The 25,878-nt window shown below is 42.0% G+C and overlaps 1 protein-coding gene across 3 annotated transcripts in view; it reads left to right on the forward strand.

Moving 5' to 3' along the window:
- EVI5 (ecotropic viral integration site 5) overlaps window positions 1-18,830 on the forward strand; it is a 340,313-nt gene extending 321,483 nt beyond the window's left edge. For 2 of the 3 annotated variants that reach the window (XM_082265052.1, XM_082265053.1), the window contains one exon: window positions 17,480-18,830. In XM_082265052.1, the coding sequence (XP_082121178.1) occupies window positions 17,480-17,788 (309 nt within the window). In that variant the 3' untranslated portion in view covers window positions 17,789-18,830. Of the gene's footprint in view, window positions 1-14,651; window positions 14,680-17,479 lie in introns of all 3 variants that reach the window. The other variant, XM_082265054.1, reaches the window with a different exon arrangement.
- The last annotated feature ends 7,048 nt before the right edge of the window (window positions 18,831-25,878 follow it).

Genomic DNA, 25,878 nt, shown 5'->3' on the forward strand with positions numbered 1-25,878 from the left:
TGAAAGTATATAGTTTGGTTACATACTGCAGATAGTTATGTACTTGGAGCAGTTTGTATTGTCTTACTATACATTTGGCCTATCTCTGGTGCATGTCAACAACACACATAAGCATAAATATAGTGCACATAACAAAGCAGACTATCATTATTGGTACTTGTATAGCACCGTCAATTTACGGAGTGCTTTACATTTTATACATCCACAACAGTCCCTGCCCTGAAGGCCCTAACAATCTAAGGTCCCTAATTCACATTCATACATGCGGAGACCAACTTAGACAGGAGCCAATTAACTTACCAGCCTCTCTTTGGAGTGTGGGAGGACCCAGAGGAAACGCACGCAGACACAGGGAGAACATGCAAACTCCGAGCAGGTAGTTTTGTGGTTGGGATTCAAACCTATAACCCTAGTGCTGCCAAGAAGAAGCACTAACCACTTAGCCACTGTGATGCAGAAAAGTACATGTTAGTCAGGCTGCATGCATTTCTTACATTAAAATATGAAAGTGCCACCAAGGCAAAATACATAGAAGCAGGCTTTTATTGAAAGTCACCCTAATATGCTTTCAGATATACTAAAAGCAGTCTACTTAATGCACCCACAAATGCATTTGTGTTTTCTTTGGGCTTACTTTCACACTGCTTTGTTGGAAAAAAAAAAAAAAATGTATATGCGTTTTCAGTGCATTTTCTGGATGACTGACTCCCAGCATGCACCTGTGAAACGTGGACATCTGACTCAAAAAATGCAATGGTTTATGTTTTTTATATTTTTATCAATGGGAAACTGCGCTTTTGGTGCAGGTTTTAAAAGCGCACCAGAGATGCAGCAGCATGCTGGACTTTAAAAACGCACCACCTTTGCGACGCAGTGGTGTGAAGAGTCCCATAGGATTTGAAGGTAAATATTTTGTATTGGAATTTTTTCTTGCGTTTCTAGCAAGGTAAAAACGCATCAGTGTGAAAGCAGTCAAATATGTAAAACTGAGACGTAATAAATCTCTTTCCTCCATCTCGCTTTCCTGTACCCTGCAAACCATTGAACTCCAATGATTTATCAGCAAGCGTCTCGTCCTGTTTTCAAAGTTCTCAGTGGTTGTTTTGCATCTGCCATTGTTTCCTGTTAGATGTTGCAAGACCTGCCTGCTTTACCTAGATTACCGGAGTGCTACAAGAGATTACAAGAGACTAGTACAGCCCATATGTATCCTGGGAGACCACAAAACTGCTTTGGCATGTTTAACTAGGATTTTGGAATGTATTTTCTGGATGACTACAAACCCATCTTCCTCTTCTGAATAAAAATATCTAGTAGGACACTAAAAATTTAGTTTCCTGACAGATATTTTAAGGGTTTGTTCACCTAAATCAAAGTCCTATCCTTTCATAACTCAAATGCTATTGCCTTTTCCAATACCAACAGGCTGAAAAAACAATCTTTCTTGACCAAGGCCCCTCCAGAGGTCGTTGGGTGTTTCTTAAGCAATGTCTACCTCTTGGATAAGTTCCCACTGACATCCATTGTCTTTTTAGTTAACTGTAAGGAGGGATTCTTCCACTCCACTCATTTTAGGAACATTCTTCCCACTATCACACCAATGTACAATAATAAGCAGGGGTTGACTGAGAATTTAGTGTCATTTCAAGGGTTCCTCCATGTTAGGTTGATAAATGAACCTTACATTAACTACTTTACAACAGATTGCAATTGCTGTACTACTGAAACCCAGCACAATTTCCTTCCCATTGGTGTACATTATAAAGCTCATTTCCTTTTTATTCAGGAACAGTAATAAACTTTGTGTAAAATCTGTACTGAGAGCAGAACTGAACCCATACTTGCCTTACACAATGGCTTTATGACATTTTAGAAGGGATAGAACGTCTTGATAGGCTTTTATTGTTCCCACTAGGAAGATTCAGCCTTCTTTTTATCCTAATAATGAATTTAACCAGAGCTGAGAGAGATCTAAGATTGGAAGTGGAATACAGGGCCAACGAGGACACTGGTTCTGGCGATAGTCGTTCCTTTTGAGGGATCTCCCTTTATTTCCTGTTGAGTCTCCACAAAACAAAAATTGGAGGCATTGTAGCCTTTAAATACTCTGTCGGAAACTGAGTGCTTTTTTGAATACTTTAGGTGATAATGGTTTTGATTTGCAAATTTCAATAACACATTTTATTTACAATGGAAAATAGAAAACCTATCAAATGTTTCAACTGAGATTATTTTGAGAGAGGAATGTTGTATCATTCTTGCCTGAAATCGGATTCTAACTGCTCTACAGTTTTGTCATATTTTTTTTTTTTCCAAGATGCGCCAAATATTTTCAATTGGTGAATTTTACTTTACTGTAGGCAGGCCAGCTAAGCACCTGGATCATTCTACTGCGAAGCCATGCTGTTGTCATAGATGCAATATGGGAATTCGCATTGTCCTGCGGAAATATGCAAGGCCTTCCCTGAAAAAGATGTCGCCTGATTGGGAGCATATGCTTCTCTAAAACCTGGATTTAGCTTTCTGCATTGATGGTTCCTTTCCAGATGTGCAACCTGCCCATTCCAAACGCACTAATGCACCCCTGGCTGATAACGAGCCAGAATGTTTCTCTCCTCTTTAGTTCGGAGGACGTGGCACCCGTGGTTGCCAAAAATGACAAATTTAGATTTGTCTGAACACAGAACAGTTTTCCACTTTCCAATGAGCTTTGGCCCAGAGAGGATGGCAGTGTTTTTGGATCAGGTTTTGATATGGCAGCTTCTCTGCATTATAGAGCTTTATCTTGTGGTTTTGGATGGCACAGCGAACTGTGTTCAGACAGTGATTTTTGGAAGTTTTCCTGAGCCCTTGCAGTGATGTCCATCACAGAATCATGCCCATTTTGAATGCAATGCCATCTGAGGGCCCCAAGATCACTGGCATCCAATAGAGCGTTTGGGTCTTGTCTCTTGTGCACAGAGATTTCACCAGATATTTTAATTTTCAATATTATGTACCGTATTATGTACCGTAAATTGTATATTAAAAGTCTTTTCAATTTTATGTTGAAATTATTCGAACAATTTTTAGACGCAGCTTTTCTTAGATTTACTTCTGAGAGACACTGTTTCTCGAAGATGCTCATTTTATACCCAATCAGGTTACTGACTTGTTGGCAGTTACCCTAATTAGTTGCAAAATGTTCATCCAGCTCCTCCTTGTTAGTACCACATTGTCAGCTTTTTGTTGAACTGTCACAACTTTTTTGAGAAATTACTTTTTGTTCTTAACCACTTCTGGACCGGACGGATTTTCCCCTTAATCACCAGGCCATTTTTTGCTATTCGCCACTGCGTTACTTTAATGGACCATTGTGCGGTCGTGCGACGCTGTACCTAAAAAAAAAAAATTGATGTCCTTTTTTTCCCACAAATAGATCTTTCTTTTGGTGGTATTTGATCACCTCTGCAAATTTTTTTTTTTTTTTTTTTTTTGCACTATAAACAAAAATAGAGCAACAATTCTGAGAATTTTTTTTTTTTCACATTTTGCTATATCATCCAAAAAAAAAAAAAACAAACAAATTTGCCTAAAATGTTATAAAATGTAGATTTTTAGTCTGCTACATATTTTTGGTAAAAAAATAGCAAGGGTATTTTGATTAGTTATCGCGTCTACTAACTATGGAAAAGATTTTTTTTTTTTTACTAGTATTGGCGGCGATCTGCGATTTTTAGCGGGACTGGGACATTGCGGTGGACTGATCGGACCCCTAACTGACATTTTTTGACACTTTTGGGGGGGGGGGGGGGTCAGTGAAAATTACTACAGTAATCAATGCTAAAAAATATGCACTGTTACTGTAATAATGACACTGGCAGGGAATGGGGTTAACACAGTGGGTGATCAAGGGGTTACATGTGTACCTAGGGGAGTGTTTCTAACTGTATGGGGGGTTGGGCTTTTGAAATGATCAGAGACCTGTGATCCTATATAGGATCAAAGACTCTCTGTGATCATTCCAGAAAGAACAGTCAGCTGTGTTCTCTCAGCGAGGAGCGATTGCGGGTGGCAGGCGGCAATCAGAGCTGCCTGTCCCATGCAACGGTGTCCCCGCTGCCTAATGGGGGTGGCAGCTCGCCCCCTAGCTGCAGGCGTGTGACTGACGTAGAGCTAAATCGGTTCGCGCAGGAGAGGCTGCCTGCTGCAGTAAAACTGCAGCGGGCAGTCAGGAAGTAGTTAAAATGGTAAATTTTTTCAGTTTAAACATTTGATGTTTTTTATTGTGAATAAAATATTGACCTTTGTTGAGCTGGGTGGTGCTGCCAGGGTCATCCACAGCTAAACTTTCACCAATTTGGCAGAAACTGCCTAAAATTCAAGTCTGAATTCATACTTCTCCCAAAAAACATTGAGCCACTGGGGGCGAACAAAGGAGAGATCACACCCTACCGGACTAATCGGAGCAGAGATGTCATCCGCCTTGAAACCTATCGCCAAAATCTTGTCCACAACTAACCTGATTTGGAGACAAGTGGGTGGCGTAGAGCATAATTCCTTCTGATAACAAAAACTGTGTGGGTTAATGAGTACAAACCCAATTCCATAAAAGTTGGGATTTGCAAATCTCAAACCCATTTTTCAATAGACACTTATAAATAAGGTGGGTGGAAATTGTCAGCCAAACAGTACCTGCATCCAGTCAGGCAAGTGAGAAGAATCGCATGGCTGGAGGAATCGATTACATTTTTCTTGTTCAACCCCTGGACTGAAAGAGAAATCTATACAGTGGGTACGGAAAGTATTCAGACCCCCTTAAATTTTTCACTCTTTGTTAGATTGCAGCCATTTGCTAAAATCATTTAGGTTCATTCTTCTTCCTGATGAATGTACACATAGCACCCCATACTGACAGAAAAACACAGAATTGTTGACATTGTTGCAGATTTATTAAAAAAGAAAAACTGAAATATCACATGGTCCTAAGTATTCAGACCCTTTGCTCAGTATTTAGTAGAAGCCCCCTTTTGATCTAATACAGCCAGGAGTCTTTTTGGGAAAGATGCAACAAGTCTTTCACACCTGGATTTGGGGATCCTCTGCCATTCCTCCTTGCAGATCCTCTCCAGTTCTGTCGGGTTGGATGGTAAACGTTGGTGGACAGCCATTTTTAGGTCTCTCCAGAGATGCTCAATTGGGTTTAAGTCAGGGCTCTGGCTGGGCCATTCAAGAACAGTCACGGAGTTGTTGTGAAGCCACTCCTTCGTTATTTTAGCTGTGTGCTTAGGGTCATTGTCTTGTTGGAAGGTAAACCTTCGGCCCAGTCTGAGGTCCAGGTACATGGCCGCATTCATCTTTCCCTCGATTGCAACCAGTCGTCCTGTCCCTGCAGCTGAAAAACACCCCCACAGCATGATGCTGCCACCACCATGCTTCACTGTTGGGACTGTATTGGACAGGTGATGAGCAGTGCCTGGTTTTCTCCACACATACCGCTTAGAATTAAGGCCAAAAAGTTCTATTTTGGTCTCATCAGACCAGAGAATCTTATTTCTCCCCATCTTGGAGTCCTTCAGGTGTTTTTTAGCAAACTCCATGCGGGCTTTCATGTGTCTTACACTGAGGAGAGGCTTCCGTCGGGCCACTCTGCCATAAAGCCCCGACTGGTGGAGGGCTGCAGTGATGGTTGACTTTCTACAACTTTCTCCCATCTCCTGACTGCATCTCTGGAGCTCAGCCACAGTGATCTTTGGGTTCTTCTTTACCTCTCTCACCAAGGCTCTTCTCCCCCGATAGCTCAGTTTGGCCGGACGGCCAGCTCTAGGAAGGGTTCTGGTCGTCCCAAACGTCTTCCATTTGAGGATTATGGAGGCCACTGTGCTCTTAGGAACCTTAAGTGCAGCAGAAATCTTTTTGTAACCTTGGCCAGATCTGTGCCTTGCCACAATTCTGTCTCTGAGCTCTTCAGGCAGTTCCTTTGACCTCATGATTCTCATTTGCTCTGACATGCATTGTGATCTGGAAGGTCTTATATAGACAGGTGTGTGGCTTTCCTAATCAAGTCCAATCAGTATAATCAAACACAGCTGGACTCAAATGAAGGTGTAGAACCATCTCAAGGATGATCAGAAGAAATGGAAAGCACCTGAGTTAAATATATGAGTGTCACAGCAAAGGGTCTGAATACTTAGGACCATGTGATATTTCAGTTTTTCTTTTTTAATAAATCTGCAACAATGTCAACAATTCTGTGTTTTTCTGTCAGTATGGGGTGCTATGTGTACATTCATGAGGAAGAAGAATGAACCTAAATGATTTTAGCAAATGGCTGCAATATAACAGAGTGAAAAATTTAAGGGGGTCTGAATACTTTCCGTACCCACTGTATGTGTATGGCTTTTAAAATCTCCCTGAATCAAGCCATAGATGATGCGGAAAATCAAGCGATTTTCATTGCATAAACACTGAGTGTGTTGTGTTGTGATCACTCCTGCCTGCCTCCAGCTATCAGAATGCAATGATCATTGCTGGCATCTATAGCTACTGGCAGTAATCCTACTCAAATCGAACAGTCTGGTTGTAGGTAAATAGATAAATATCCGTACAGCCAACTTGTTCATACATGGATCGAAATTTGAGCAGCTTGAGAATGCTGGGTGGTGAGACGTCAACCGGTCATGTTCCTCTGTGCAGCTTGGCCAACATTTTAAAACCGTGCACATGCTGATACCATCTTGACACTCTTGGCTAACACAAACTTGTATGTTTGCCACAACTGACCCAAAAAAGTGTTCCATTTTTGGATCTTCTGGTCTCCATTTTGAGTTTCTGAATAATTTTAAATGTCAGCATTCAGTTGTGTAGGGCAAGACAGATTTTTACATTGCTTCTTTCTTCATACCTTTCTTAATAGCTGATTTAAGTTCTTCCCCCTCTGCTCATGTCAGACTGCTGTGTGTTGGCGGAGTCTGATTTGTAAGTGGTTGTGGTCAGTCAGAGGAACCTGTGATATGATTAGATAGTGTTCTTGGCCTAGTGTTTGTTTTTAGACAGCCGAGTTGTGCACATACCACAATCAGAAGGCTGTACTGAGCTGAAAATAAATTGCTTTCAGCTTTTCTTTTTGCATTTTTGTTTTCAGGGCTAATGCACACAAACTGAAAAAATGCATTCAGATCCGTAAATCTTAAAATATTTTTTTATGGATCTGAAAGCAGCTATCGTTTGTTTTTCTGGGCCCTTGTACACTGCTGAGTTTACATTGGTGAAATTGCACTGCATAGAGATTGGTAAAACAAAACGGGAAAAATCTGCCTGGGTCTGTATATATACAGTGCCTTGCGAAAGTATTCAGCCCCCCTTGAACTTTGCGACCTGTTGCCACATTTCAGACTTCAAACCTAAAGATATAAAACTGTAATTATTTTGTGAAGAATCAACAAGTGGGACACAATCATGAAGTGGAACGAAATTTATTGGATATTTCAAACTTTTTTAACAAATAAAAAACTGAAAAATTGGGCGTACAAAATTATTCAGCCCCCTTACGTTAATACTTTGTAGCGCCACCTTTTGCTGCGATTACAGCTGTAAGTCGCTTGGGGTATGTCTCTATCAGTTTTGCACATCGAGAGACTGACATTTTTGCCCATTCCTCCTTGCAAAACAGCTCGAGCTCAGTGAGGTTGGATGGAGAGCGTTTGTGAACAGCAGTTTTCAGTTCTTTCCACTGATTCTCCATTATATTCAGGTCTGGACTTTGACTTGGCCATTCTAACATCTGGATATGTTTATTTGTGACCCATTCCATTGTAGATTTTGCTTTATGTTTTGGATCATTGGCTTGTTGGAAGACAAATCTCCATCCCAGTCTCAGGTCTTTTGCAGACTCCATCAGGTTTTCTCCCAGAATGGTCTTGTATTTGGCTCCATCCATCTTCCCATCAATTTTAACCATCTTCCCTGTTCCTGCTGAAGAAAAGAAGGCCCAAACCATGATGCTGCCACCACCATGTTTGACAGTGGGGATGGTGTGTTCAGGGTGATGAGCTGTGTTGCTTTTATGCCTAACATAACGTTTTGCATTGTTGCCAAAAAGTTCGATTTTGGTTTCATCTGACCAGAGCACCTTCTTCCACATGTTTGGTGTGTCTGCCAGGTGGCTTGTGGCAAACTTTAAACGACACTTTTTATGGATATCTTTAGGAAATGGCTTTCTTCTTGCCACTCTTCCATAAAGGCCAGATTTGTGCAGTGTACGACTGATTGTTGTCCTATGGACAGAGTCTCCCACCTCAGCTGTAGATCTCTGCAGTTCATCCAGAGTGATCATGGGCCTCTTGGCTGCATCTCTGATTAGTCTTCTCCTTTGTATGAGCTGAAAGTTTAGAGGGACGGCCAGGTCTTCGTAGATTTGCAGTGGTCTGATACTCCTTCCATTTCTATATTATCGCTTGCACAGTGCTCCCCTGTCAGCCCGCCATTTTGTTGTATCCTGTGTGCTCGATGCACGGTGTCCATGTTTGTGTAGTCCGGTGGCCATTTTGCGGTGGTTACAGCTGTTGAATGCCAGGTGCTGATGGGTAAAAGTTTGTCAGCATCAGTGATTCCAGCGCTGTTAAAAGCTAGGAAATCTACTTCTAGGAAGATCTACCATCGTACGTGGAAGTCGTACATTGCATGGTGTGAATCTCTTGGGGTTCATCCTCGATCTTTCTCGGTGGCTCGTATCTTGACCTTCCTTGAATGGGGGGTTGAGCAGAAATTGGCCTAGAGTACCATCAAGGGTCAGGTGTCGGCCTTAGCGGTCTTCTTTCAACGGCCCTTGAACACACTCCCTGGTGTTTTACTTTTTTCAGGGAGTTAGGCACTTGGCCCCTCCAGTGCAGTCTCCATTGCCACCTTAGGACTTCAATTTGGTGCTCTGTCCTTTTTAGATGCCTTCTTTTGAGAATCTTCAGGAGATTCCCCTGCTTACGCTGTCCCAGAAGGTGGTCTTGGTGGCTATCCCTTCTGTGCGCAGGGTGTCCGAATTGGCGGTGTTATCCTGTCGTTCACCTCACTTGGTGGTTCACAGAGATAAGGTGGTTCTTCGTCCATGTCAGTCGTTCCTTCCAAAGGTTGTCTCTGATTTTCACTTTAATGAAGATATTGTGTTGCCTTCCCTGTGCCCCAAGCCAAAACATCCGATGCAAATTGCTTTGCATGCCTTGGCAGTGGTCCGGGCAATTACGGTGTACCTGGCAGCTATGGAGTCTTTTATGAACTCAGACTCACTATTTGTGCTTATGGATGGTCCTCGGAAAGGGTTGTCCGTTTCCTCTGTGACCATTCCAGATGGATCAGACAGACGGTGATTCAGGCCTATTCCATCAAGGGTCAGGTTCCTACTTTCCCTGTAAAGGTGCATTCTACTCGGGCGCTCAGTGCCTCACGAGCCTTACGTCATCAGATGTCAGTGACGCAGGTTTGCAAGGCGGCCATCTGGTTGTCGGTGCACACCTTCACAAAGTTCTATAAAGTGGATGTGTTGGCATCTGCGGATGCTTCCTTTGGCCGCAAAATTTTGCAGGCTGCGGTTTTAGGGGACCTGGTGCTCTTTGAGGGTGTATTTTTTTTCAGGTGAGCTTCAGTTGTTTTGGTTGAGCTCCTGTTTACCTGGTTGGCTATAGTTATCCTTGGGAATTTCTTTTTCGCTGTTCCTACCCCTCATGTTGATTACTGCTTTGGAATGTCCCAATGGTTAAGATGATTAGAAGCTGTGTCCGTCAATGGAAGAAGAGAAAATGGGATTTTTGATTTACCGTAAAATCCATTTCTCTGATGATCATTGATGTACACAGCACCCACCCCTTCTTTTTTTTTTTTTTTCTTTCTTTTTACATTTTTATTGAGCGCAACAAAAGTTGCACATGGTCAGTGCATGCTCTGACAGTATAAGCCGGGGGGGAAAAAAAGGCATGGAGGAGAAGTCTTAAGGAAAGAAGTATATTTATCTAACAGCGTGCACAAATGATGCACAGTGAGGCTTTCAAATTGCTACATTGTCCGGGTGTAAACCAATAAAAAGCACAAGTCTTTCTTAACCACTTAAGCCCCGGAAGATTTTACCCCTTTCCTGACCAGGGGGGTTTTTGCGATTTTTTTTTTTTTTTTTTTTTTTTTTTTTTTTTTTTTGTGAATTTAACGGACAATTGCGTGGTCGTGCGACGCTGTACCTAAACTAATTTTACGTCCTTTTTTTCCCACAAACAGAGCTTTCTTTTGGTGGTATTTGATCACCTGTGCGATTTAGTTTTTTTGATCATGCGCTATAAACAAAAAAGAGCGTAAATTTTGCTAAAATAACAATATTTTTCAAATTTTTTTTTTATATGAAATTCCCAAAAAAATGTAAAAATCAAAATTTTTTTAACATTTTTGGCCAATTTGTTTTATGCTACATATGGTAGAAAAACCATTGGTAAAAAAAATTGCAAAAAGCGTATTTTGATTGGTTTGCGCAAAAGTTATCGCGTTTACTAACAAAGGGAAAGATTTTTGACATTTTTGGTGTTTTTTTTTTTAACGAGCAATGGCGATCTGCGTTTTTTTTTTTTTTTGTTTTTTTTTTTTTGCGGGACTGCGACATTGCGGCGGACAGATCGGACGCTTGACTGACCTTTTTGACACTTTTGGGGTTACCAGTGACATTACTGCAGTAATCAGTGCTATACATATGCACTGTTACTGCTAAAATGACACTGGCAGGGAAGGGGTTAACTGTATTGGAGAGGGAGGGGTTAAGTGTGTCCTAGGGGCGTGTTTCTAACTGTGATTGGACATGGCTACCAGTGTAAAAACAGAGATCAACGGTCCTACATAGTAGAACCGTCTGATCTCCATTTTTACACAGGGGAGAATGACAGGCGGCTTGTTTACATTAGCCGCCTGCCTTTCTCCCTTCCCGGCGAACGATCCCGAGTGACCGGCGGACATCGGGTCCGCCGGTCACACGCACTGACTTGTTAGGGAACGAGCCGGGGCGGGCGCGCGCCTCAACGGGCGCGCGCTTGCCCGCTATTGGCTCACAAGCCAGTGACAGGCTAGTGACGTACCGGTACGTCACTTTGCCTGGCCGGCGCTGACCGCCGCAGTATATGTACTTGCGGCGGTTGGCAACCGGTTAAAGTGGGAGTAAACTCCCAAACATGACTTTTACTTATAGGTAAGTCTATAATGAGGCTTACCTATAGGTACTGTAAATATCTCCTTAACGTGCACCGTTAAGGAGATATTTACTGTACATGCAGCCAGTGACCTCACCGGCGCATGCATTTTGAAGGAATGGCCACCTGGGCCGTTCATTCAGAGTCATTTGCCGAAAAGGAGGAGACGTCATTGCGGCTCTAGCCAGTCACACAGTCTGTGAACCTGGAAAGACGACAGGTGAAGATGGGCTTCTTTCTAAGTTAAGTTTCACATAATGTGCTTGTGTTTCACATAATGTGCTTGTATGTGATGCATACTAGCACATTATGGATTTACCTTGCAGGTTAAAAAAAAAATCATCACCGGTTTTCTACTACTTTAAAGTGGAACTTTGGTCAGAAAATTAGGTCTTGTTCTCTTCAGGCTGACCACTTTTGGCGGTATAGCTATGTAAAACATTAAAAATAAGTGTCTACTGTTTAAAATCCAGTAAATACACTGTCTCACTCTGCTCTGCACATGCTCAGTTGCGCTCTTTTGGCCAATCAGCTGACAGCCTAAAGATTAAAGAGGAACTAAACCCTTCGATTTTAATGGTTTCAAAAAACTGGTACAGCAGGCCAGGATTGCTGTCACAATTGCTTGTGTTCTCAAACTGTCTAAACCATCAAATGGCCGGTGTCATAACTGATCACATGTGCAGCACCATGGCAGCTGCAGATCAAACAGATGGCAGCTTCCTTGGCTGAAAAGGATAGGAGGGTTTAGATCTGCTTTAACTGCTCTGGGCTTTAACAAAATGGCAGCCTTCGGCAAGAAAAGACAGGAGCAATGCTGGAGGCAATTTACAGCACACACTCATTTTGGTAACACAAATGTGAAATGTATGTTCTTTGCTAAAGTATAATATTTTTTATTAATGGTTATGAGTAAAGTTCCACTTTAAAGAGGGAGTTTACCCACTTGGTGCTCTCGCGATAACCAAAAGACTGCTACAGCACAGGCTTGAAATTCAGAGAAGGGCATAGACGACGTCCCATTCTCGTGCTGTCCACACTCCCCCCTGGGGCGCACGGAAGGCGCACTCGTTGATTGGGTAAATGGCCAATCGCAGCGGGCCCTTTACCACATGATCAGCTGTCAACCAATGACGGCTGATCACGGAAGTAAACAGAAGCCGGATATCTGCTTTATTCTTTCCTCACACTGTCAGCGTGAAAAAAGAAGAGAACTGTTAACTGGCTTCTCTTAGAGGGACATTGGTCCCACACAGTGCACATCAGTGCTACTAATCGGTGCCCTGCAGTGCTGCTAATCAGTGCCCATCATCCTGCTAATCAGTGTCTCCTGATCAGTCCTGCTTCATCAGCGCACAGCAGTGGAGAAAAATTACCGCTTTTCAAAATTTTATAGCAAAATATGAAAAACCTAATTTATTTTCAATATTTTCGATCCTTTTTGTTTAGCATTCCAGTGGTGATTAAATACCACAAAAATAAAGCTCATTTGTGAGGAAAAAAGTGATACGTTTCCTATGGGTACAATGTTGCATGACCGCGCAATTGTCATTCAAAATGTGACAGCGCTGAAAGCTGAATATTGGCCTGGGCATAAAGAGGGTAAATGTGCCCAGTAAGCAAGTGGTTAAAGTACAAGCTCTCAAGACTGGAAAGACACTTGGACTGTATCTCTCATTAAGTAGATTTCAGCCACTAATGTTGGCCATACACACACAGAATATCGTCCGTTTGCAGACTAAACGATTACTCTTCCTTGAAAGGCATTGTCCACTAACTGAGGGAATAAACTCTTCTATATGATCGTTTCCATGTTCGTAGTGATCGTTCGATAACAATAAAACCATTTAAGACAGAGTATTTTTGTTTCGATTACAACATGCATGTATACACTTTCGTTGAAACAGTGAAAGTTTTCGCTTCAGATAACTTAGCCAGGCCCAAGGTTGAAATTGTCAGTAAGGTTGGGTTCACTAACGGCACAAATGTCAAAGGATCTTTCCAAAAACGACCAGTTTTGGCCAAATTTCTGTGCGTGTATGGCCAGCATAAGGAGAGTGTAAATTTTGGTGTATCAACCTAAATAAAATGTTATCTGTTGCTACTTACCAGTCTTTAGATGTGATGGTTGCTTTTTCTCTTTTCACTTGGTACTCCAACACCCTTCCTGTGTCGGAGTGGATATGCTCACTCTACTACTCTATACATGAAGTGAAAACAGATTTAACTCTATGCATCTCCTTTTCTTAGGAGTTGGGGGGGATTTGTGGTTTACTCTATGCATCTCCTTTTCTTGGGGGTTGGGGAAGTTTGTGGTTTACTCTTTGCATCTCCTTTTCTTGGGGATTGGGGAAATTTGGGGTTTACTCTATGCATCTCCTTTTTATGGGGGATTTGTGGTTTTCTCTATGCATCTCCTTTTCATAAGGGTTGGGGGAATTTGTGGTTTACTCTATGCATCTCCTTTTTTATGGGGTTTGGGGGAATTTGTGGTTTACTCTATGCATCTCCTTTTTTATGGGGGTTGGGGGAATTTGTGGTTTACTCTATGCATCTCCTTTTTTATGGGGGTTGGGGGAATTTGTGGTTTACTCTATGCATCTCCTTTTCATGGGGGTTGGGGGAATTTGTGGTCTACTCCTATGCATCTCCTTTTCATGTTGGTTGGGGGAATTTGTGATTTACTCTATGCATCTCCTTTTTTATGGGGGTTGGGGGAATTTGTGGTTTACTCTATGCATCTCTTTTTTTATGGGGGCTGGGGGAATTTGTGGTTTACTCTATGCATCTCCTTTTTTATGGGGGTTGGGGGAATTTGTGGTTTACTCTATGCATCTCCTTTTTTATGGGGGTTGGGGGAATTTGTGGTTTACGCCTATGCATCATCTTTTCATGGGGGTTGGGGGAATTTGTGGTCTACTCCTATGCATCTCCTTTTCATGGGGGTTGGGGGAATTTTGTGGTTTACAAAAGATGTCTTGGAAGGAAGATAAGATTGTTTGATTTTAGTTTATATCATGAGTGACAATATGTGACATGATCAAACGCATATTTCTGTACTTGCTGAGAACATTCTTAGCCTGAAAAATAACTAATGCAGCCAACACATCTAAGGACTGGTAAGCTGCAATGTATTACATTTTATTCTTGGGTTTATTATCCTTAAAAGCAACTGAATACAGCTTTGATTGGTGTTCAAGGCACTCACGGTGACGTTCTATTTGTTCTGTTCAACCAGTTTTGCCAAAGCAGGACCATTGTTTAGGGTGATAAAATATAAAATGTCTTTATTGAATTCACGAGTGGAAATGTTTTATGCATGACCATTCTTTTCCTTTTCTGTGTTAGTGGTTCAGCATTTGTTTGAATAGTTTACTCCATATTATGATATGAATTGTGTTATGTGCTGGTTTAATTGCTGTAAGCTGTATAGATTTTAAATTGCCCTCTTTTTCACACAAGCCTGGCTCAGTGGAACAGTCAGCTTCAGGTAAGGGACAGTATATTGCTTTGGGGTAGATCACCTCTCTCTGCCTATTCATGGCTTGTTCATAAACAGAGCATGTGTTCCTATAGTACACATCATCCCACACTGTGTCATTGCATAACTTCCCGCATCTCTCCCCACTAGACATCTACCTGTGCAGTGTGCCTTTGGGTTGATGGGAACCTAACCAAATGTCCTGTGTGCTTGTCCTTAGTGGGGGCTTCAGTAAATATGAACCGAGTTTAGTTTTCTGACCTCTGCTGATAAACCCACACAGTGCATGCAAGTTTGCTAACATTTTCAGAGTGTGCATGTCTGTGTACTCCATTTTGCTTTGGTTATTGAAATCTTATTCCACAGTTGAACCGTTATTGGGCAATGACCGGTATATTTAAAGAGATCTACTTTTCCCTATGGTTACACAGAGTCTGAAAGGGAGAAAAAGCATGACTTTCTTCAGCCTATCAGCCTGTTATTGCTCGGTTATGTACTTTGTAACGGGGTATGCATTTTTGTGGCAAACGCATAATTTAGGCTTTCTACTTATAATCTGCTTGAAATACAGCAGACATGTAGTAATCTTCCACTGTGCACCGAGGCAGAACCAAAAAGGATGCTGTTGAACAATTCCATAGTGTATTTTGTTAGAAACTCTGCAGAAAATAGCAGTCTGCTCTTGCTCTGAAGCGGTGTGGCTCTGTAATAGCTGCAGCAGAGTATGGACCTTTTATCCGGCCATAGACGGGGGAACCATGTGATTTTTGTTTCCTGCAACTTGTGGTTGCAGGAAAGAAAATTGCTCCATCAACAGTCAGTCCTGTGAAGCCATTGTGTTCTCCCAGCAGGGAAAGCTGTCCCCGCTGGGAGAACACAGTGGTATTTGCTAGGGGCCGAAACGGCCGCTGACAATAATCCCATGTTAAATCTAAAAGTCTGGTTGTACAAAAGTTGATCGATTTGATTAACTTGGGTACATTCAGCCTGCTTCAAGTTGTGAATGAACAGGAAGCCGCTCAGTACAGAGCATTTCCCATTCATTCACTGTCCAGTGCAGCTGACGCTTCAGAGAAAGGGGCTGGGGAATCTCTGTCCTCAGCCCCTTTCTCTATCGCAAAAGTGAGACATCAGGGGTCATATTTCACCAGAGCCCCCTAGTGGGGCTCGTAAAAGAATTGTAAATAAAAAAAATACTGTGAAAGACAAAACCTAATTCTATTTTTTTTTTTAAACTACTGACACTGCTCAACTGACACCAATATTTGCCCTAATGACATCATCCACTGCCCTGCTGACTCCGTCCACATTTTAAAACATTTTTTGTGTGCACTCGCACACATTCGCGCGCACACACACGTGCACGTATGTAATAGTCTGTGCAAACTAATGCTGGGAGTTCTAGAACAATGCCCAACAAACTACATGTTGAGTGTTCCCCTCCCAGCAAGGTAGCAATGCTCCCCAGACCAGTTCTCCGCCGTGTGCACTCCCTCACTCTAATTTATTTCCCCCATCCCACTACATGTTAAAATTTTATTTCAGAAGAAATTCTAGAGAAATGCATTACAATTTAACTGAACCCATTAGATTTTAGTCAACTAAAAACTAAAACCACTCCGATGACTCAAATACGACTAAAATGATGAGGAGCTCTACCTAAACCCCCGAGCCCATAAGAATCCCTGCTGCAGCTATGTTTTTGGATTCGTAGCTATATTTTTTTATTTTTTTTTTGCACCTGGAGGGTTGATACTGTAGGTCAGGGTCTCCAAACTTTTCAAACCAAGGGCCAGTCTACTATCCTTCAGACTTTAGGAGGGCCTGACTGTGGCCAGCAGGGCTAAAGAAAAATGTCCCAGGCCCATCAGTGAAAATAAATATGACCTCTGAGTTGGTCGTCAGTAGGAGTAGTGCCCCATTATTGGTATTAGTAGGAGGAATAGTATCCCATCAGTGGTACCAGTGAGAGGAATAGTGCCCCATCATTGATATCGGTGGAAGGAATGGTGCCCAATTGCTGGTGTCAGTGGGAGGAATAGTGCCCCAAGGGATAAAGGCTAGCAAAGGGCCACAATTGGTCCTCAGGCCGCAGTTTGGAGATCCCTGCTGTAGGTCATCTTTAGGGATTTATAGACCTGACTGGACATTGCACTGTAGCATGATGACCCCATTTATCACCTCACTTACATGTTTAATGTACAGTATCTATTTTCTAATTTCATTCTCTACTTTATTTTTAGATGTTTGTATTCAGGTCAAACACTTGTCAGCATTTGTATTTTGCATTATTTATGGGAAGAGCCTTGAATAGTTACACTAACACTAAAAGGACCATGTGCCAATATAAGCAGTCATTGAAGGCCGATTATTCTAGCCATTTTGATTTTAGTCAGTGTCTAAAATTATTGATGCAAGAGTCAGCCTGGCAGGAAACTAGCGTCTTCAGGAGAGGTCATCATACGTTCACCCTAAAGGGAACCTGTCAGGACACCTATAACTTGCTGATTCAGAACAAACGTGCATCCACTGAAGTCAGGTTTGTGGCCTGTGAAGTAGTTTGCTTGCTCACAAACAAATTCCCATTGGCAGATGCCAATTTTTAGGTTCCTTTTGAATCATACGGCCAAGTTTTGTAAGGCTCTAATCAGTATGCCGTTGCTGTGGTGTAACCTTAACAGTGAATTGTAGTCATGAATCATTCCTTAAGTAGAGTATACAATTATTAGATCTTGGAGCCAAATGTAATTTTAGGTAAAATTTTGTATCTAGTCATTAATTTTTTTTTTTTTTTTTTCTTGTGCAACAGATTCTTTGTTTAAAAAGTCAGAAGGGCTTATCAGACCCACCCACTTTTGATGGCGTCCATATCGTCAATCACATGATTGGAGATGACGTGTCATTCCATTCGTCTGATGAAGACTTCGCCACTGGCTCACTAGGACGAGGAGATGGTCATTACAGCCTGGCCAAAAAGCATGCAAAGTTGATGTTGGTTGCTTCTGACTTGGATAGCAGTGATAGCGACAATGAAGAACTAGGCATCCTTGCAGATTCAGATTTAGTGGTCCAAAAACCAGTGGCTAAAAGAACAGAATCTTACTCCACGACGGTCTGATCATCACTGTGACTCTTCATCAAATTGATGGAAATGGACACTCATCAATATTGTTACGGTATGTCCTGGACTATTTACAAACCTGACTTGACCCAGCATGTAAAGAACTTCTACTTGCCTTCATACTTTGCCAAACTGTCACCATTGCCATACACTAGACAAGAACGTTCACTGGACACTTTTTTTGTGCTAACAGTATTAACAAAAAATGTTTTTCTTGCAATGTTTTAGTTCTCCATCAATGCATACATTAATTTGATGAGCAAATATCATAGGAAGACGTGTTTTGCAGTTTACCACACTGGTAAAGCAAATTTTTGACGTTCTCTAAAACAAAGGAGAAACCTGTGCAATATTTAATGCCTGTTGAACAAAGCATATGCTCTTTTTATATATGTAAATATTTTGTGTAGTGTCTACTACGGTCTTCAAATCCACCGTCTAATGCCATAATGCTGTCACATGTTCAGAGGAGGATACATACAATGTTTCAGTGATAGAAATACAAAGATATAAATGGAAAAACTCAGACAGACATTAAGGCACTTGTATGCAAGCTGTAGGAAGGAGTGTCTAGCTGTTGCCTATAGCATCTGATCAGTTTCTGCCTTTTAATTTTCTATTCTGAGTGTTAACCTGTGAGAGAATCTGCCTATAGGCATTGCCTTCACTTTTTGTGTTTTGAGGCTCACGGTCTGTCACTGTATATGGCATCATGTCCGTTGTTTAAATGTAAGTATTTTATGTATTCTTTGTTGTAAATCTTTAATAACACTAATTTTTATACAAGACTAAAGACACTCCAATAATATAATAAAAAGGCAGTAATATTTATAGGGAACAATCAACCTGAATGGACCTTGAAGTGTGGGATTGAGGTTTTACTTTGATAGCAGTCCATACATATTCAAGATTTTGACATTTTAGAGCAGTGAAATCAACATCATCAAAAATTCCGCTTTCATCTAAGGGGCGGTTTATTACTTCAAGGAGCGCATTTCGGTTTGAGTCATTCCATGTTCTATGAAGAGCAAGAATATAATGCATATCTTTGGTTGAAGTTTGTTTAGCCATCTTGCTCATTCTAGTGGTCATATCTGTGTCCTCCATTTGTTCTTGCTGGTTATAGTTCTCTTGGTACATAAAGGGATTTTATTTTTTTTAACCTGTGCTGCTGCATAGCCATGTGTCTTTATCAAAAGCATGGATCTTCTAATCTGCTGAAGATTATTTTTAATATGAACTTTGTTCTGAATCATCTTTCAGGATCACTGTGCAGTGGCGGAAAAGCAGCTTCAGGGCTGCTAAATGAGACCAAATGTTTTCAGTGATTTTCTTTTCTTTTTTTTTTTTAAGCATCTTTTTCTTGTGTGTTTTTTTTAATTAGTTTTGCGTCTTCTGAGTACGCTATTGCCTAAAAGGTCAAATAATGTTACTTGTGAGAGATTTTATTTTGTAAATAAATATACATATATTTCATGCAAGAGGTGCTTGAAGTGCATCATCATTTTATACAAAGAATGTAAATGTAGAAATGTAATTTGGTTCCTGTATCTTAACAGGAAAAATGAATTTTGTTTTTGTAAATAGTTTAAGAATCATTATTGACAATGCAGAACACTAACCATATCTTTGTGAAATAGGTGAAGCTCCCTGCATTGCATTTCACATTAAAAATGTCATCACAACAACTGCTCAGTAAAACACTATTGATGGAAATCTTTTAACATTATATATAAATATATGTAACGAAAATAAATTTTTTCATGATTTACGCTTTTGTGTTGTTATTTGACTTAGTTTACTATCGTCCTACAATAATTAAAACATCGAACATTATAGAAGGTAACGATCTCCTAACTCTAGAAGATGGCAAGCGAAGGTAAAGAATTTAGTCATTATTTTAAAGAACTGGAATGGATTGCCTCAACATCTACAGAGAATGAACAGGTAAGGGAAAGAGGTGACAAATTCTTGCAGTGTATATTATAGTATTTGTTTTCCTTTTTATTTTTTTTCAATACAACAGGGTTTCAATTGAAAGGGAATTTGTCATACAGTGGCATCTGCCTCTGAAATTTAGATAAAACCTGCCATTCTCTGATTCCTGAACTGCACATTAAATCCAGGCCAGTGGACAGAAGAAGTCTTCGAACCGGCCAAAGATGGTTCGAATCATGTATGGGCAAGCTGAATGTGCCAAGTTGATCGATCAACTTGGGGTACAACCAGCCTGCAGGATCGTGCATGCGATTATTGCTAGTGGCTGGTATAGCCGCAAGCAATAATCACTGTCTTCTCCCCACAGGGGCAGCTTCCCCCTGCCTGGAGAACACAATGGCTCTGCAGGACGGATTCCCCTGTCAGCTCGGTCTGTAGATGGGGAAATCGAGCAAATTTCTTTTCTGCAACCCGTGGTTTCAGGAAGCAAACTTGCACCGTGTATGGTCGGCTTCAAAGCTCAGGAATATAGTTCTATAGAAAACAAAATTTAGTTCCCTGGATAAGGCTGGTACCAGGAGCATCAGAACAATACAGAACACGCATGCTTGGGCAATACGCTTTGTATCATTTGAAAAAAATGTTTAATGGGTCAGAATTTAGAAAAGACTGCCACTAGCCATAGCCATTATATGAATTCAAGAGCTCTGTTATGCCTTTATTAGTTCAACACTTAGCAGTTTGTTAAGCTAGCCATGTACAGTATTGAAAAAGTATTCATACCACTTGAAATGTTTCATTTTTTGTCATGTTACAACCAAAAATGTAAATATATTTTATTGGAACTTTACGTGATAGCCCAAAATAAGTGGCACATAATTGTGAAGTGGAACGAAATGTTAAATGGTTTTCAAAAATATCTGAGAAGGGGGGTATGCATTTGTATTCAGCCCCCTTTACTCTGATACCCCTAACTAAAATCTAGTTGAACCAGTTGCCTTCAGAAGTCACCTACTTGGTAAATATTCCACCTGTGTGTAATTTATTCTCCGTATAAATACAGCTGTTCTGTGAAGCCCTCAGAGGTTTGTTAGAGAACCTTAGTGAACAAACAGCATCATAAAGGCCAAGGAACACACCAGACAGGTTAGAGATAAAGTTGTGGAGAAGTTTAAAGCAGGGTTAGATTATAAACAAAAAATCTCAATCTTTGAGCATAGCATGGAGCACTGTTCAATCTATAATCCGAAAATGGAAAGAGTATGGCACAACTGCAAACTTACCAAGACATGGCCGTTCACCTAACCTGACAGGCTGGGCAAGGAGAGCATTAATTAGAGAAGCAGCCAAGAGGCCTCATGGTAACTCTGGAGGAGCTGCAGAGATCCACAGCTCAGGTGGGAGAATCTGTCCACAGGAAAACTATTAGTCGTGCACTCCACAAATCTGGCCTTTATTGGAAGAGTGGCAAGAAGCAAGCCATTGTTGAAAGAAAGCCATCAGATGTCCTGTTTGCTGTGTCCCCCCACATGGCTTCTCACAAACTGCAAACGTGGAATAAGGTGCACTGGTAAGATGAGACCAAAACTGAACTTTTTGGCTTAAAGGCAAAACGCTATGTGTGGCAGAAAACTAACACTGCACATCACCCTGAACACACCATCCCCACCGCGAAACATGGTGGTGGCAGCATTATGTTGTGGGGATGCTTTCCTCAGCAGCGACAGGGAAGCTGTTGGAGTTAATGGGAAGATGGATGGAGCCAAATACAGGGCAATCTTAGAATAAACCTGTTAGTCTGCAAAAGACGTGAGACTGGGGCGGAGGTTCACCTTCCAGCAGAACAACGACCCTAAACTTACAGCCAGAGCTACAATGGAATGGTTTAGATCAAAGCATATTCATGTGTTAGAATGACCCATTCAAAGCCTAAATCCAATTGAGAATCTGTGGCAAGAGGTAAAAATTTCTGTACGGATGCTCTCTATCCAATCTAACAGAGCTTGAGCTATTTTGCAAAGAATGGGCAAAAATGTCACTCTAGATGTGCAAAGCTGGTAGAGACATATCCAAAAAGACTTGCAGCTGTAAGTGCATCGAAAGGTGGTTCTACAAAGTATTGACTCAGGGGGCTGAATACAAATGCACGCACACTTTTCACATCTATTTATTTGTAAAAAAAAATGTGAAAACCGTTAATCATTTTCCTTTCACTTAACAATTATGTGCCACTTTGTGTTGGTCTATCACATAAAATCCCAATAAAATACATTTATGTGTTTGGTTGTAACATGACAAAATTTGGAAAATTTCAAGGGGTATGAAAGCATTTTCAAGGCACTGAACTGGTAGTTATCCCACTAGTAAATTTGTAATAATTGTATGGAAATTCAGTATGATGATTTAATGTCATTCAAAAGCACTTAAAAATTTTGCTTGCTGTTAAGTTTCGATTTTGGAATGAATAGACTTTCCCAAACCAATACCACGTGAACTGTTGAAAATGAATTTGTTCGAGAAAAATCTCATCTTGCTCCTTTGAGTTTTTACAAACAATCACAAAAAAAAAACAAAAACAAAAAAATCAAACTTCTACTAGTGTATGGCCAACTTTAAGAACACAAAGGTAATCGGAGTTCTGGCTGGTTTTAGGGTCTCCTGTGTGTTTCGTGTTTATCCTTCAGAGATGGGAGAGAAGCTGGAAGACTTCAGGAGCTAGCTTATACAAGGAACAGTAGCAATTGAGCAATATTTTTAAACCCAAGTGATCAATAGCCTTCTTCCCCAGGACCCATTGTTGGGGGGTGGATGCCTATTGCTGCCATAGATGTAAGAATGTCATGAGGCAACCTTCATCTCCATGTGTAGATTACATTGAAAAGTGGATTTAGTCTTTTGCTAGAAAGCTATCTGTAGTAATAACTTCATTAGTGAGGTTTGTTCAAACAGATTAATCCAATTGCCTTTAATGGAGTGTTTGCCAATCCTGATAAATTGCCTTTCGTCCCTTTGGGGGTTGTCTTTCTACTGCTGAGGACTGCCATATAGCTCTTGTTACACACTCAACCTCCCTGTCTATACCTGCTAAATGAAGCGCCCTACAGTGTCCTTCATTACATTACTAAGAGGAAATTATCTCCCCCCCCCCCCCCCCCTTATCCAAAAGTTTCTCTATCCTAAGATTCTGGCTTTTGAAAACAATGCATAAAACGTTACTTCAAATCCTCTGTGGATGTAATTTTATTAGCAGAGGTCAAATGACACACAAACCAGAAAAAAACTTCATTTGAAACTGGTCAAACTCCATTTCATTGTGGACCACAGCGGCATAATGGTTGCCCTCAAAGGGCTGATTGTATCTGTAAATGTATCTGCTCTTTCTCATATTTGTTTCCTCTGAATTTAAATATTATTCGTTTTAGTAATAACTTAAGACTTAGCCTCGGTTCACACTAGGGCGACCTGTGAGGCGACCTGCTAGTGTGAACCGGCGCTTAAGCTGTAAAGGGCAGGTGCCGACCGGCATGGAGCCCCTCTCGCACTCCTGTAGCAGATGAAGTCTGAAAAGGAGAGTGACACACTGCTGGTATCCACAAGAACATTTTTTGGAGATAATTGCTCAGACAGAACATGGTTCTGCCAGCATTCTCCAATAAAGTTTCTTACAGATGATACCAGCGGTTTGCAATCCTCCTTTCAACTGGCACAGAATTGTAGTATTCTCATAATATGTCCAGAGCACCCCCCCCCCCTGTTTAAATTGGATGTCAAGAGCTTCCCCACCCTCCCTTGCATCACAATGCACCTCCTTTACCATGTGCTGCTGCCGGGAAGAATCTGGGGGCTGAGCTGGGCAACAGAAAGTGAAGGGTCAGGAGGAGGGCTGGAGTCTGCTGAATACTGAGATCAGGGGAGTTGGAGTGGAGGTTGTGCATTGGCTGCACAGGTGCAGAATCTGTAGTTCAGTCCTCCTCTGCTGTCGACTGCTGAGACAGAGGGCAGAGACCTGCCTCTCAGCGACTGCACCGAGAAGTGCAAGATCTTGAGGACGAGTTCTGTTCTCTCTGCTGAGTAAAGGTGGGGGCAGGGATGTGGGGGGTGCTGCAGCTGCAGGAGATGTGCAAGGACCACATGAAATGGCCTGGATGCCCAGATTCAGTCCTGGAACCTTGTGTTTGACATGTGGTCTGAAGGGTATTTGCCAAGTAAAAGTTCCAAACTGTTCTATGAACCCTCCCGCACCAGCAGTCGACTTGGAACAACCACAGCCTTTACTGGAAACGGCAGAAGCTTTGTTTACACCCTGAGTGTCTCCAGTCTCAAAAGACAGCACTTTAAGGTCTTGTGCATGGGGTCTTTAGCATGTGGAAAAGCAATGTGTACCCCAAATTTCAAATTGAAGACTTACCGCAAACTTCAGTTCCACCAAGAGGTTGCTAAACCAATCCTAATGTGAGCATGGATTGTAGTTTTATGCAAGATGCTAACAACTTCAAGTAGTGCTGAGGCTTTCTGTAACCAGTTAGCATCTTATTTAAAGTGGCAGTCAGCCATCCCCTTAAGATCTGTGTTTAAAGTGACCTTGCCATCACAGGTCCCTTTTGGTCTAGAGGTCCCTTGTAAAAGAAGTAGTTGTATACTTATCTTTCTGGTGGCCTGTCTATTGAAAAGCTGCTGCATTTCTGCTCCCCAGCTGCTGAAATAATCAGACTGTTGGATTAGTAGACTATTTTCGCCTCCCACTTTGGTTCCTCTCAACATCTTGTATAGTCTGTAGTAAACTAATGGCCAGAGGGAGAGCAAGTATTCCATATACTCAGAAGTGTAAAATACCTTCAGCAGCTGGGGAATTGACATTGCTTCTTGGCCTTTAGGATAAGATCAAGTGTAGTATCTGTTCTTATCAGTTGGTATAGTACCGGCTTGATCGAAATCCGGAGGGCCTGGACATCACTGGGTTATGGAAAGTAGGTAATGTCCAAGAAAGCCGGGGGGGGGGGGTCCGCCGCCTCCTCCTCCTCCTCCTCCTCCTGATTTGAATGGGATAATCTGTTCTTGCCAGTTTGAAGGAAGCAAGAAAGCCGGTCTGTCCTACAGGCCGGCTAGTATTGCTCCTGGATGTAATTGGCTGAGGAACGAGGATGGTGATGGGAGGGCCTTTCCTCCTGGGTTGAATCTGGCCTTGCAAAAGGCTTGTCCCCAGTTGAAGGTAGGCTCTCCCTAAGCCGTCCAAGTTCCGATGCCTGCTGGTAGGGATAGGCTACGCTGGTCTGGCCGAAGGCCGGTACTGAAAAAGCCTGTGGTGTACGTGCCCCTGGGGTGGCAGCCCAGGGGTGCCGTAATTCTCACTGGTGAGGTGCAGTTCACCTTGAGTTTTTTGGCACCTTGGTCACTGCACCACAGACACACTTTTCGCACCTGCCTCTTGGGACGGGCCTTTTGGCTGGGACCAGAGGAATTTTTTATTCCTGGCTGAGGGGCCTGTCAAGGTCCTGCACCTTGACACCACCTGCACTTGTCCACCTTCCCTTTCCCCACTCCTTTTTGTGTTGTGTTCACGTTTTTGTCTTTTTTTTTTTTTTTTTGTGGCGGTATACTTTATCACAGCACAACTAGTAGGGCGTAGGTTCTCGGGTCTGCCCTGAAAGTCTTGGGAGGGGGTGGATATGGCCTTCTGGCTTAGTTCGCCCTCTCTCATAGGGTCTCCCTTCGGGGGAGCCCCACCTAGTACTTGGCATGGGCTGTTTCGGCAATCCTCCCAGAGAACGGGGTCTGCCGGGTTTCAGCCAGGTAAGACCAAGTGAGTACCTCAGTCCCTGTCAGGAGCCTTGCGCCTCGGGGGATCATGGTTAGGGCCTTTCCTTTTCGGAGAAGGGCCATGTGTACGCCCTGTGCACTTTTTGTGTTTCTCACGTTTGCGTGTGCACTTTTTTATGCACTGGTTGTAGCTTGAGTGTGTTTCACACACCACAGGCTTTAAAAAAATAAATAAATAAATTGACGTCCCTAAGGGGAAAAAAAACTTGGTTTCGGCAAGGTAATGTCATAATGTGCTAGTATGTATTGCACAGAGACCAGCGTGCCCCCTTTCAATGCAGAGTGACCAGTGTAAGCGTGTCCCCCCCCCCCCCACCCCTGCGCGAGACCAG

The sequence above is a fragment of the Pelophylax lessonae genome (assembly GCF_965119305.1).
Source record: "Pelophylax lessonae genome assembly, chromosome: 8".
NCBI lineage: Eukaryota > Metazoa > Chordata > Amphibia > Anura > Ranidae > Pelophylax > Pelophylax lessonae.